Below are 15466 nucleotides of genomic sequence, written 5' to 3' on the forward strand. Positions count from 1 at the left end.
GACTGTTGGAGTCGATGGCTAATGGAAATATAAACTGTTGGATTCATAGACTGTTGGAGAGATTATATCCTAACTTATCATTGAAGATCGTATCCTACCAAGTTGAATGAACGAGAGAATGCGCCTCCTTTTCGTTAAATGAGCTTTCGTTTTATAGAATTTCCGTCCAAACGTGCTTCGTTTTCATTAAATGCTTGTCCTGCGCGAACGAAGCGTAGTCATTGTGTGTACATTACATATATATTGCGTACATTGCGTACATTGGGTGTACTTTGCGTAAATTGCGTGTACTCTGCGTGTACTGTGTGTCAATTGCGTGAATATTACGTGTTCGTTCCGTTTCCTGTGTGTACTGTGTGTACGTTCCGTTTCCTGTGTGTACTGTGTGTACGTTCCGTTTCCTGTGTGTACTGTGTGTACGTTCCGTTCCCTGTGTGTACTGTGTGTACGTTCCGTTTCCTGTGTGTACTGTGTGTACGTTCCGTTCCCTGTGTGTACTGTGTGTGTACGTTCCATTTCCTGTGTGTGTACTGTGTGTACGTTCCGTTTCCTGTGTGTGTACTGTGTGTACGTTCCGTTTCCTGTGTGTGTGTGTACTGTGTAATCATTACATTTATTGCGTGTAAATTGCATGTATTGCGCGTACATTGCGTGTTGGAGCTGTTGGAGCATTTGGAGCTTTATACACTTGAAGGTAGTTGGAGGAGTCTTGTACACTCGTAGAATTGTAGTCTCATGGTCTCTTAGACTCGTAGCATTCTAGCCAAATATCATTGGAGCTGATGAAGAAAAAGGCAGTTGGTGTCAATGACTGTTGGAGTCACTAGACTGATAGAATCAATAGACTGATGGAACCAATGAATATTGGAGCCAATGAATATTGGAGCCAATGAATATTGGAGCCAATGACAAATGTGCGACCTTTTCGATGATGGTGCTGCCTTTTTCGTTGTCGGTGCTTCCAAATGTGCTGCCTTTTCGTTGTCGGTGCTTCCAAGTGTGCTTCCTTTTTTTTGATGGTGCTTCTATTTTTTTAATGTTGTTTTGACTCTAGTATTATAATAAATTGTTCTTGATTTGACTAGCGTATTATTCCATCCGGTGCATGTATATAAGCGAGTCCTAGACAGCAGGACGCTCAGTTTGTTTCTGACGACGGGCGGTGTAAGGATCACCTAGATTGTTTAATCTGGTGCATAAATCGCGTAATTACCTGTTCTTGCGAACTCGATGGCATCTTTACCGTCTTTAACGTTGAACTCGGAGGTTGTACCATCGACTACGGGAACCTTATCGACAGCTACGACGGAGAAGGAGCAGATCCCGTTGGTAACGATGACGTCAACATTGGAGGGGATTTCAACAGATGTGATACCACCAGCAGAAGAGACTTTAATGCCGGTAGTGCTGACTGTACAGGAAACCTCGACGAACGCTGTTTCGCCCTCGATGGAGACTTCAATGGATGGCGAATCGTCAACTAACGAACATCGATGTCGTTACTGTGACAAGATTTTCTCAAACATCAGCAATGCTCGTCGACACGAGAAGAGAGAATGTGCCAAGAACCCTTATCGTAAAATGTTTGGTTGTATTAAGTGTCGCAAGCAATTTACAAGAAATGCTAATTTGAAGCATCACTTGGAGACATGTAAAGGACCTGCAGTGCGGCAGAAAGTAAAGGTTTCTATACAACAACGATGCATTGATGTGCATAAGAGTATGCCTGGAAATGATTCAGTTGCAGTAACAGCGACATCTGGTTCGGGTTTGTCTTCAACTAGGCATCCTTGTGGCTACTGCGACATGACGTTTGCATTTGCACATGATGTACGGAGACATGAGAGGAGTAAATGTACGAAGAATCCTTCTCGCATGAAGTTTCGCTGTGACGAGTGTCATAAATGGTTTACTCGAATTGATAATTTGCGCCAACATTCGATAAACTGTAAAGGTGAAGTCAGTGCGCCTACTGCTGAACTACCTGCAGCAATTACGACTCCTGAGTTTAGATTGGTGACTCGTGAGCGTACAAGTAAAAAAACTGATGTGCAGCAACCGATTGCTGTGGCATCTGAACATGAAAATAAACATAAGACTGTGATCGGAGCATTACAAGTGAACGATAATGGCTTCTACTTGGCGCAGTCTGCATTTCGTGGAACATTGAAAGACTACTATTATCCAAGTACGTTAAGTGAGTCAAAGGACATTTGTAATTTTCTTGATGATATCAGACAGGACATAATCAATCAGCTTACTGATGACGTAGCAACAAACGGACCTTTGAAATATAACTTGTGGTTGGACTGTATATATGGAAAGCCTTATCCGTTCGATGACAAAGTGAAGAAGTGTGCATTCAAGACATCGGCTGCAGTAATTTACAGTTCTAACGATATCAAGCAAACTGTTAAACAAGGTATCCAGAAACTCTGTCAAGAAGAGGAGGACTATGTCTGTAAAGGATCTGGCTGGACTCTGTCTTGTATAAACCGATTGGAGCTAAGAATTAGTCATTTCACGCCTATGCGGACCTAAATGTTTGTAAGATTGCTAACCTTCGCAGGTGATCCTGTAGTAAAATAGAAATTATGTAATAAATATTATGTTTGTAAAAGAACTTGCAGTGTTTTTATTTTCGAACCTGTTACTATTATGTTAAATTGATGTTATATTTCCTTTTTTTTGCATCGTCCTAGATCGTACCAAGGACCTTAGTCGACCTAATCAATCAGTATATAGATTACAAATTTATTTAATGAATTTTGGAATTTTTCCCGAATTTCTAGCTAAATAATTACGGATTTTCAAGATGGCGGCCAAATGACAAGATGTCGGGTGTCACAGCAATAATAAATGATTACTGCACTCTAGCGGATAAGAATTAAACTAACATGGCGTCAGCGCACTCTCGCCGACGATACACTGATGATGGCTTCCAGCAGACGAGGACAATATGGCGGACATGACGTCATACTACCTGACGATATATATGCTTTGAAAAAAAGTGGTGGGAGTCAGTATGCCTGCAGCCACCGCGGGGGGAAGGATCGGTCGCCATTTTTATTTTTTTTTGCACTCGTCGGGTTTGAACCGAGGACTCCGAGCTCCGTGTCGTTAATGTATGATTTTTAAAAAAATTTTATTGAAATTTTATTAAATGAAAATTTTTATAATTTAAAAAAAAAATTTCATTAAAATCGGATAATAAATAAAAAAGTTAAAGATGGCGGCCGTAACGGAAATTACAACGGTGACGTCATAATCCATGATGACGTCAGAGGCTTATCGTAGGCTGTAGACATGGATGCTTAAGCCTACATATGGACATTTCTAGCCGCTGGGATTTTTAAGGACTAAAAACGGGAAATTTTCCCTCGAAACGGGAATTTTTCCCTCGAAAACGGGAATTTTTGAATTGTGGAATTTTTTGAGATTTTTGGCGGAATTTTTTTCCACAGAAATTGAAATTTTGACGATTTTTGAGGAATTTTGGGCAAATTTTGCCCAATTTTGGCGGATTTTGACACATTTTGAGGATCAAATTCAAGGTCAAGGTCAAAGGTCAAGGTCACAACCATCCAAGATGGCCGCCGTGACGTCACAATCCAAGATGGCGGTCGGCACCTCTGGCACCTCCTGCGAAAGCCTGTGCCAGTTCCGGCTAACCTATACTACTGCTAAGTGTATTTTTTTGTGGTCATTTGTTTTCGGAATCAACGGAAGCGTGGGTTAAGTGTATATATATAGAATGTTAAGGGTGGGCTCACTGTGCATGTGTTGGAGAAGACGATGAGGACGAAGATACTGCTTATGTATGTGACATGTGTAAATAATGGCACCCCATCTCGCCCCAAGTTATGCCCCATCTTGCCCCATACATGGAGCAAGATGGGGTGTTATCTTGAGATCGTAAATATTTTGCCATTGTTTTCAGTGGGTAATCTGTAACTATCATTTTAGTTTACATTGATAGCCTGACATTTTGTGCACCTGTAGAAATATTTGTTGCCATATTAGCAACAACCATTATTTTTTAAGGCAATTTCTTTTTAGCATCCCCATCTTGCCCCCTTCCCCTACGGAACACACAATGTCGGATTCATGATGGTCGTCAAAGCCACAGTCAAATTTCAAAGTTAAGGTCAAATTTCAAGTCAATGTCAAATTTCAAGGTCAATGTCAAATTTCAAGGTCAATGTCAAATTTCAAGGTCAATGTCAAATTTCAAGGTCAAGGTCAAAATTCCAGGTCAAGGTCAAAGTTAAAGGTAAAGGTCAAAGTTCTATGACAACAGTCGAGGTCAAAGGTATGGTGAACAGAAAATCATACTAACATTGCATCAGCACACTCTAGCAGATGAAAACAAGATGGTGGTCTCCAGCAGACAAAGGCAAGATGGCGGACATGACGTCATACCAGCTGACGATATAGGTATTCCTTGTTATTGGTGGTGAGAGGTCAGTCTAGGCGACTTCCGTGGAGGTAGGATCAGTCGTTTTAATTTTTATTGTTTTCTCTTACCATTTTTGAACCAAGGACGGGAATCAACCTAATCAATCAATAAATTAATACGTGATTTTTTTGGTGAATTTTGAACATTTATAATTAAAATCGGATAAAAATAAAAATTTTCAAGATTACGCCTTTAACGATCTTTGATACAAGTGGTGTCATAATTCAAAATGTCAGGTGTGTCGTAAGACGTTTTTATTACATTTTATTGAGAATTTTTTAATATATTAATAAATTTCTGGTTTACTCTCGCCGGGAATCGAACCGTAGAGCAAATTGATTACGTAACTAAACATTTTTAAAAATATTTTTTGGAATATTTTTTGAAATTTCTAGCATTAAAATTACGGATTTTCAAGATGGCGGTCGTAACGAAACATGCAACTGTTTTTAAAAAGATTTTTCATTAAAAATTTATTTTTTTATTTTTATAAATTTTAAAACTTTTTTCATATTAATCGTATAATAAATATAGATTTTCAAGATGTTGGACATGACGTCATACTTGCTGACGATATATATACCTTGAAATAAGTGGTGGGAGGTCACTCCGCCAGCGGCTTCCGTGGAGGAAGGACCTGACGTCATGTTTTAATTTTTGACCTCGTCGGGTTCGAACCGAGGACTCCAAGCTCCATGGCGTAAGCGTACATTTAATTTTTTTAAATAATTTTTTTTAAACTTTTTATTATTAAAATCGATTATTTATTTGTTTTATAAATTTAAAATTTTTTCTCGATTTTCTAACATAGAAATTACGTTTTTTTCAAGATGGCAACCGTAACGGAAATTGGAATGGTGACGTCATAATCCAAGATGCGGTCATGGTATCCTTATTCCTAAAAATGGCTTATCGGAGGTTTTAGACATGGATCCTTAAGTCATTTTTAGGACATTGTGTTCTTTCTAAGGCAAAAAGTATTTTGAGTTTTTTTTTCGAAATCCTAATTTTTGAATTGTGGAATTTTTTGAGAATTTTCGGCGGGATTTTTTCCAAAAAAAATAGTAATTTTGGCAATTTTGGGAAAATTCGGGAAAATTTGGGAAAATTTGGGCAATTATGAAGGTCAAGGTAAAATTTAAAGGTCGTCATCCAAGATGGCCGCCGTGACGTCAAAATCCAAAATGGCGGTTGGCACCCGGCACCACACCCAAAACCCGTGTCCCAGTAGCCCCTTTTCTATACTACTGATGAACTAGGATGGTTGTGCACACACAAATAAAAATCTTATTTCCAATTTCTAGAATGGATAAAGAGTCACAGGAAACGTGGAAATTGTTAGACGTTCAAGATACTTTAGAAACGGAGGATTCGAAACCAAATGAAGGTAAGACATCATCACGTGTTTATATTTATATAACTGCATTTATGATCAGGTTAACAATCAATTTGGGCCAATTAAAAATTATTACAAATATTTTAAAACACCTGCACAATACATGAAGTGATATCCTGAACGTGTAATATGTCACGCTCTGGATCGCATGACACCCATGACCAATGTTGGTCATGCATGATGATCAATAAATGGGGTCCGGAAAAGTTCATGGTATCGATGACCTTCAGTTTTCTGTACACTCGGGCAAATAACGCCAGTTCATTGGCTGCTGACTTGTGGGTCGTCTCAACTGGTTTGCCTGTGATTCGATGCTTCCTTGCTCGAGGGTTCCTCACTGGCCCGGAGTCGTCCAGATAAACATTCAGCCAATAGGTGAAGCAGCTTACATGTATACGTATTTGAAATTTATCCTACCGCGAAATGAGCCCGCAGATTTTTCCAGTCTCTACCAATATGCGTGGGAGGAGAGGTTAAGGGTGAACTAATTCCCGACAAATAATATTTTTTGTTACAGTTTCCATTTTGAATTATGTATCCAAAGTTCTGGCAAAAGGGGTCATCATGCCTTATAAACTTTCCAAATATTTTATACAGTGTTACTTATTGTGAGGGCCATGTACTTTTCGCGAAAAGATTTCCAGACAAGCTGCGTGTTAAAACTTTGTAGCATTGTCTGTGTTTCTTGGTTGGCTGTATTTATTGCAAGCACACGTCTACTATCAGCGCACGAATCATAGCCATACACTGCGGGAACAAATGCGCCCTGAATTGCCCGGCCAAATAGGACAATGGCTTATCTTGTTATCTTGCAGACGGCCGTCAATAAAGGACACAATCGCTAGTGCGGGCATATATTATTGGCATTATTGCATTTTAATGAGCCATCAGATTTTTTCGCGAAAAATGCATGATCCTACTTATAATAGAGTTAAATCATTCATTAAAAGACTAGAATTTATTAGCACAGGAAGGATATTTATTTTTTGTACGTGGGAAACTACAACTATCCTAATAACTACAGAAGTCGACGAATTTTAACTTCAGCCAGTGCCCAAATATAGTCCCTGTTGATTAAAAACAAAAGTTAAACAGAAGCTGTATTAAAAGTTTTGGAACAGTATTTATGATTCCAAGATGGTGAGGTTTTATACTCATTATGTTTTGTTTTTTTAATTCAGAAGGTTTTGGTATAACCTGACGTCCTGACGCTCTGAGACTAATTGGTCTTAACATTGAAAAACAAAGTAATAACTTTTAAGCTCAATATTTTTAGTTATTTACATAAATCGCACCCCCAGAATAAGACTGTCGTAACTACGAATTCAATGTTTTGAGTAAATTGGGTTTAAAAATTTGAAAGTGTCATGATAAATCAGGGTCAGCTACCTCCCTTTCGTAATTTTTGTGGCATGTGTTGTTATTGCAATGCTTTGAAGATACCTTCTAATAGACATCTGAAATTGAATATAAATATTTTAAAAAAATAATGAAAGAAGTTACAACAGTTTAACTGTTGGTGTCAGGTGCAAATAAATTATTAGAACAATGTTTATTATGAATGATTATTGACATTCTGGTTAGTAAAGACAACAAAAACTAAATGTTACATTTTTCTTAATTACACTTATAATACTTATAATAAAAGTTAATTCAACACAACTGCAGTCGAATTTGAACATTAAAAAATGTAGATACAACAAGTTAACTGTCAGTGACTATTTAAATACTTCAAGTTGGTTGAATATACTGTAGTTACTATAGAGAACAAACATTAATTACACTGTCCCAAATTACACTTAAAAAACAAGTATCATCAATGCAACACATTATTGCAGTTGTTTGTAAAGAGTTTTCATCAACAACAAAAAACACTAGCTACTCGCTTTCACATTCGAATGTATCCTCATTGGGATTGTTGCTTCGCTTTGACTGATCAAGTGATCAGTAGTTGTTGGTAGGTACTGATAGAACTCGTGATACACACATTCGGAATTATTCCATCAGTACATAATGATGAAAGGTCCTTCTTTTCAGAAGAGATGCATGGCCTTACTATGTAGGCAGGAGTGAGTGAAAAACCCTCAGAAAACGGACGACCTCTTCGACGTCGCCTAATATGGATAGATTTGAATTCGTCACTTTCAAAATCTGTCTTATAAAACAGCACATATTTGTGATCTTTCTTGACTTTTAGTACGCGAATGTCATTCCATTTCATGACATCTCCATGTTCATCTACAGTGAAATTACTTCCCATTTCTGCAGATAATGTCTTAAAGTCATGAAAGTCGGTAAAGTTCATTTCCCTCACATGATAAGGATTTCCTGTCTTTTTGGAACACTGAACAATCCCAGTCCACCGTGAAGGTACATAAACAAGACCACTTTTCAAGCCTCTCTTTTTTTGTTTTTCGATACAAGAATTCATCGAATCTCCAGCATTCTGTTTGTGTCCTACATTCAAATATTTGTGTGTAATGGATTCTACCTTCTGTAGTGTCTGGGTGGCGAACAGATACATTGTAGCTAGGAATTTGTTTTGTTTTGAGCACAACAATTATCGCTGTAGAACATGAAGTCTGTACAGTCTGTACACTTTATATATATTCATACACACACGATGCAATTTCTATTGCTCCTTTGTTTCCAGATGCCTCATTCCACAGGTAACAATAGCCATCCTTTGATGCATTGTCAAATATTGTGAAATTATACACATTTAGTCTCCTCTTATAGTACAATACAGAAACATTCCCACAAGGTGTCTGGAGTACTGACTGTAAATCAAAGTCACATACTCTTATTTGCTTGTTTTTGAGTGCTACTTCTACATCAGCCCTTTTTATTTCACATGACATTATTTACATTTAATGTGGTTTTGATATCTATCTTCGAGCTGCACACGTTCCTCAAGACTGGCGTTATTGTATTGCTCGCCAAGTACACACTGGTCCTTTTTTGGTGTGAAAAAAACCTAAATTAAATTCGTTGTTGAACAATCTTGCATACGTATGTTCCTTAGCACATACCTCATTTGATATGCCACATTTTTCTTTATACAGTCGGTACATGTGAGAAATCGATAGGCTCCCATCTAAATAGCATCGCCTTGTTTGAGCACGTAAGTAGTGGCTTTCTATCACAGGGAAGGATTTTATGTGGCTGCGAATCCCATCTAATATAACATCTTTCGGTTAATAATGGCGGTCACCAGCTGTAACATACAGTACCAACCTTCAAAATATATTTTCTCTTAACAACAAAACTGTTGTAACTGGAGTTACCACAGTACCAAACTTTAAAAAATATTTTCTTTTAACAGCAAAACTGTGGTAACTGGAGTTACGACAGTCTTTGTGTTTATACCCACTGTAAAACGATTAGATCTATACTGTGGTTTTGTTCATTGACTGATGTCCTTCGTACTTAGAGATACGACAGTTTTACTGTTCTATGCGTGTCAAAACGGTGAGTCAGGCTGCGCACTTACCTCAAAATGGCATTTTTGGGAGTTACGACAGTATTATTCTGGGGGTGCGAAATTTAAAATGAATTCATGATAACATTAAAAAAAAGAGATTTAGAACGTTTTAATCATTTGCTAGTATCATCATTCAAAACAATCATTATATTTTAAACCGTTGAAATACAGTTTTGTGCTTATTTTGGCCTATGATTTCATAATAAACCTGCGCATAACATGATTTGTATGTGTAGAGTTATATTTGAAAAGTTCTTAAAAAATATGTGTAAATATCAAGAACATAATATGCCATGATATTAACATATGTATATATATATTTAAATCACTATTTCAGACGAGTCCCCTGATCCCGTATATGCTGAGAGGCTGAACTCCGCACTAGCAGCGGCAGGTAAGCAAGTGCCTGCTCACCAAACTACTACTATAAGCGCCCACCTGATGTTCAGGAGCATGCATATTTAGAGAAAAGATCCCTATGTCAGTTGTGTGTTAAAATAGTGCGGAATCGTCTGTTTCTCGCGATTTGTTGAGTTTACCCCAGGTTCGTGCCCACTGTCGGCACACAAATCGCTGCGATTCTGCGCGGTAGCAAACACGTTCTGATTGGCCAAGCCAAGCAGGGCAATGACCCTCTCTTGCAGACAGCCGCCAGTTACGAAGACACAACTCGCTTACACGGACATGCATCATTGCAGTTTAATGAGGGATCAGATTATTTCGCCCATAATACATGCCCCTGCTGATGTTATCTTGGCTACAATGTACCGCAGGAACCTCGCTGGTCGAGTGGGCCGTGGCGCGGTTAGATGCGCGACGGCTTACGTTGCGAGGGGTCGTGGGTTCGAATCCCGGGTAAGACACGGGTGTACATTTGTACACATCTAAACAAGTCACAACTATTTTCACTCGGTCATTTAATCGTCGAACATAATCTCAGGAAAAAAACTGCCATAAAGGGTTAAATATCTAATATAAATAAAAATATAAATTGTCGTTCGTTCAAAATCTAATCTGCAGGTTTATGCTAACTGGTTCTGGAGCACAAATTAAATAATGGCTAAAGGCTTGCAAAAAATTAACCTAATTAAATTTTAACAAAATTCTCATACCTCAATTACCTAAATTCACAACTCGCCTTTACAAAAAAAGTTTCAGATGCAAAATGTGAGAGTTTTGACCTTGAAATTGTTTAAAACGTCCTTCAAAAGAGCGGTATCAGGCCCCAAAAATTCCTTAATCTGTTAGGGACCAGCATAAGCATATTACAATTTCAAGCTCTGAAATTTCCCTTTATCGCTAACCCCAAGCGGTCTACCGATAACTTCCTACCCTCCTTAAATATTATTAGGATACCTCCTTTGATTATACTGTTCACTTATTTTATTATATGCTCTGTTAAATTTTTCCGCTACTTCTACCCATACTTTTTCTAAAGCCCTAGGACTGTTTACATTAAAGTTCTTCGGCTCAATCTCCCACACATTCAACAGGGGGTGACATAAATCTTGTCCCAAAAAAAAAACGCTGGTCGAAATAAACCTTGTCACCCCATTTAGGATCATATTTAATCCCAAATTTAAATATTCAAGACTTTCATTCCATCTTCTTTGGTGCTCATGATGAAAGATAGTATGGGCGATTTTCACATTTTATTCACTTGTTCTACTAAATTTGGTTTAGGGTAATGGGGGATAGTGGTAATATGCCTAATCCCCCAACCAAGACACATCTGTTGAAAAGAATTTCTGTTAAAACAGGTAGAGTTGTCATAAATTAATTGTTCGGTTACCTACTCCAAATAATTTACAAACTTTTTGTACTAGATTTATAACTCGTTAACTCTTCATATCCTGCATCAGCAAAAGTACACAGAACTTGCTGAATTAATCTACCAAGATTAGCTCACAATTATTTCCTAGTAAGGATCGTGGAAGAGGCCCAAATACATTTTTAAAAACTCGTTTCCAAGGTCTCTGTATTTTCTCCACTACATAGTGCCCTTCTTTACTTTTATACGGCTGTTTAGCCAACTGGCCTGCATTACATTTTTTACATATTCGTCTTATTTTATTTCACATTCCCAGCCAATAAAACTTCTCAGATATCTTCTCTAAGGTCTTTTCATTTCCTCCATGACATCAAATAATAATGGCGTGAAAATACTGTATTAAGATCAGTTTAACTCTCTTGGGCACAAAAATTCCTTTTCTTACCATACCTAACCCAAAATATTTTTCCTTGCTGAATCTCAAATTCATTACTCCCTAAATGCCTGACCACGAGCGTACATTTCTTGAATGTAAAGATCCTTCTACTGCCACTCTCGAAGATCAATGAAGGCTTCAGAAAATTCGCCCAATACATTGCACCCTGTAACATACACAATACATTGCATTTCCTGTAACAGTTTGCAATCTTGTTCCTCGTACTCCTGCACCCCTTCTTCATTTTATTCCAGTATGGTCCCTTCTTCAAACTTTTCCACCTCACTGTCGGTGTTCTCTTCCTCTTCATTGCAGCCATCCGCAGGGTTGTACAAACGTGACAAGGCGTCAGCATTCAAGTTTTCTTTGCCTTAAATGTGTCGTACTTTAAATTTGAAATGAGTTAAGCGCATTATCCAAACCCAATATTTCCTAGTTGACGTGGATGGGAGAATAAACTATGTTAAGGCCTGGTTGTTCATCCAAAGCTCGAACTCAGCAAGCATGCTCTAAAGAAAATTTACAATCGCTCCACGGCAAAAATACAGGCTAAGCCTTCCTTTTCTTAAACACTGTACTTTTACTAGTGTTTATTTAATGTCGGCTGGCATATACGATCGGCTGCAATCCTTTCATCACATCTTGTAGTAATGATGACATAAATCAAAATGGTGGAATGTTCTATAAAAACAAAATGGCTGCCGGGGTCAAAGGTTAAGGTCGAATCCAAGATGGCCGCCGGAAGTGATGTAAACAAGATGGTCGCCGGAAGTGACGTAATCCAAGATGGCCGCTGGAAATGACGTCATCCAAGATGGCCGCCGTGGCTCCCCGGCTCCCCCTCCAGCCTCAGATGTCCCCATACCTACTATATTCACCTACTCTCACCCGAGCGTCTTGGAACACCTCCCTAAGAGCGAGCGACGCTGGTGAACTGCAGAGTACGGGCGCTTCCACTTGCTGCTGTGGGCGGTGTGCGGCGGCGCCCACCTGTCGGCGGCGCTGGTGCCGAGCGTGCTGCGCCTGCACGCGGCGGCGGTGCTGTGCGGCCTGCGGCTGTCCGAGGACGACCAGTTCCTCGCCAACTGCGCCACCTACGCAGGCAGGTCCACACTCGCGCCTGCCTGGCCGCCATCTGGCGGCTGGACTCTCAGTGATCCGTCCGTCAACGACCCGCACATTCGTCAATCACACAAGGCTTACATGGTTGTGATAATTGATATTTTATAGATATATTAAACTGAAGATCATGAAAGCTAAGCACTCAATAAATGATCAAACTAATTTTTTTCCACCTTCTCAGTTGTTAAAATTTTGATCAAACGTAAGTTAATCGGAAGCAGCTAAACAAATAAACGTACTTAAAAACCTTTCAAGATAGTAAAGGTTGCCGACAATAGATAGCTTGCTGTCATGTTGAAGGATATTTCAACCATCGGTCGAAAGTTACAGCTTGGTAAGGTTTTGACGGTCGGACGGATAGAATTTCCCGGGCCATCTCATTGGCTGCTGGTCACGTGATTGAAGTACGGGCGGGTGACGGATCATTGTAAGTCCAGATTAGGTGTGCCTGAGACCAGGAACCGAGGTTTCTACATCTCACTCTGTGCACGCTCTTCCAGATTCACCCTACGTCTTTGTCTTGGATCGGCGGTCTGGGTGCTTGTCTTGCAGGATGAAATGGACACACGGGCCTAGAGTGTGCTATAGTATGTAGTTCTTTGAATGGTTCTTGTGAAACGTCCATCGTACCTCTAAATTAAATTATTTTAAATTAATTAAATAACCCTTGGAAACTGCTGGGTTCAAAAATATTGAGGAAATTAAAGTTATTGACGAGATGTGGCACTAGGTGGAGAACAAGACAATTTGGAACTCCCTGCACAACAGTAACTTGGGAGCTAGTGTATCGTTAAAGAGAATAAGGTATATAATAGATAAATAAACACTACACAAGTAGCTTGGTCTATAGATTCCTGGTTTTATTTTAAAATGTAAATAATTAATTTGGTTTTCCATTTGTTTTGGCATTTGTAACTTTCCCATTGAAAGGTATTAACCATATATTTAACTTATTTGAAAATGGGCCGGCCCGATATTATTAAAACAACACATATTCAACTTTAACAAACGACGATTACATAAACAAAAAATTTGAAGTATCACACCAAAATTTGATTCTTCCAATGATTACATAGATAATTAGTTTTCTTGATTCTACATGTTCTTGAGGATTAAGTTTTTAAATCACTGCTCGCTGGTAGGCTCTCATTCTTTTATGTAGTTCGTAGATAGAAAGGGGGGAGATGTTTATTTTACATTATCACCCGGATCTTCGCGGTAAGACGTCGGGCCGGGAAAGATCTCTTCTAACGGGACTCGGAGCTCGAGGTCCAGGACAACAAGCTGGGAGCAATTTGTCTTCCCAGCACTTGGACCCTGTCTGAAACACAAGTCAAATTCAAAACGAATTAGACCTGCTTCCAGACAGTCATACACAGTCGGCGCGAAAGGCCAACAAACGGGAATTTGGGAAGGAGAATAAAAGGCCGGATTACTCACCAAACAGGGTGTAGATTCAGGGCTCACGAGATGTCTCGTGCCGACATCAGGATGGCGCGCACCGAGAAATCGCGGATGACGGGAAAGAAACCAAATTTTTAGGAAAATAAAAAAATAATAAAATTTAACTAAAACTGACTTTTTCTAACGACTACTCCTGACTGGCTACTGTACAAATGGGATTACATCCCTCAAGACCGCTGACTGCATTCTTAATAGAAAGTGTTTCCGTCGTAGCCGCGACAAGAGACGGAGAGAAGTTTCGCCCGAACTGCTGCGCGGTTAGAAGCCAATGTCAGAGTCCCCTCATGGAGGACCACACTCCTAATTAAAACGGGCGCTAAGGCCCTAGGTCAAAGGAAGGGGAAGGTTCGGTTCTAGGCCGAAAATATCCGAAGGAGTCCGAGGCGGGCGTGACAACAACACGACATGCGCGCTCTCTACCGGCGGTAACAGGAAGCAACATACAATCGAATATAACAGGTCGCTAGGAGGAAGCATAGGGCCTTATGGCGTAGCTGGTGGAGCGCTCTGATGGCATAAAGGGAAACTAAACGGAGGCGGTGAACTGAACCGCCGCCAGCTGTCACTGGTGTTGTCTCTGCTCGCTGGCCACCAGGGCCGAAGTTGCTTTTTCTGCTGCTAGATGTCGTGTAGGTCTCTGTAGGACAAGGGAGAATGTCCTTGGAGCAGGCCATCGTCTTGGCGAGGTTCACGTCAGGTCACTGCTCCTAGCATAATTTCTCAGAACTAAAGGGGATGGAGAGAGAGGGGAGGGTGGACAGAAAACGCCACTAGGCTGGGAACGGAGGTCCACTGGATACTTGTTTCGTGCCGAGTCTCGCTACTCTCAGCAGGCCTCTAAGAAGTAGCAGCTTGCTGGCCAGAAGCTGCTCTATGCAATTTTGGTCATGCAGGGAGTTAATATTACAAACCCAGGACGTGACTGCAGGCGAGAGAAATTTCAACCGGGCTGCCCACGTCCACATTAGACTAGCAAAATATCAGATTAGCCCCTGAGAAAGGTGCTTTAGTCCACTGGCACAATTTTTTACTACGTGGCGTACACCAGCCTAACAAAGAGAAAATCCCCCCTTTAGGAACCAGATAAATTGAAAAAAAAAAATTCCAAAATTAATTAAAAAATATAAAAACAAATTTAAAAAGGTGTTGAAATGCCTAATTTCCGGCACACTTGCAATAGGGAAGATTGATTTAAGATGGTTTTATTTTTGGACATACACAATTGCTGGTTACACTGTCATAAGAAACCTCAGTAACAGACAAAAAAATTAACATGAAAACATAGAGAAATAAGCCAAATTCAGTCGATTTCAGAAGTTAAAACATAGAAAACG

The 15466-nt window shown here is 39.6% G+C and overlaps 1 protein-coding gene across 1 annotated transcript in view; it reads left to right on the top strand.

Annotated features, from left to right (window-relative positions):
* The window catches only part of LOC134533549 (uncharacterized), a 28356-nt gene extending 13090 nt beyond the window's left edge, over positions 1–15266 (top strand). The window contains exons 2-4 of the mRNA XM_063371085.1: positions 5764–5846; positions 9677–9733; positions 12487–15266. Coding sequence (XP_063227155.1) covers positions 5765–5846; positions 9677–9733; positions 12487–12776 — 429 coding nt within the window. The 5' untranslated portion in view covers position 5764 and the 3' untranslated portion in view covers positions 12777–15266. The remainder of the gene's footprint in view (positions 1–5763; positions 5847–9676; positions 9734–12486) is intronic.
* Positions 15267–15466: the final 200 nt, after the last annotated feature.

The sequence above is a fragment of the Bacillus rossius genome, chromosome 6 (assembly GCF_032445375.1).
Source record: "Bacillus rossius redtenbacheri isolate Brsri chromosome 6, Brsri_v3, whole genome shotgun sequence".
Classification (NCBI taxonomy): Eukaryota; Metazoa; Arthropoda; class Insecta; order Phasmatodea; family Bacillidae; genus Bacillus; species Bacillus rossius.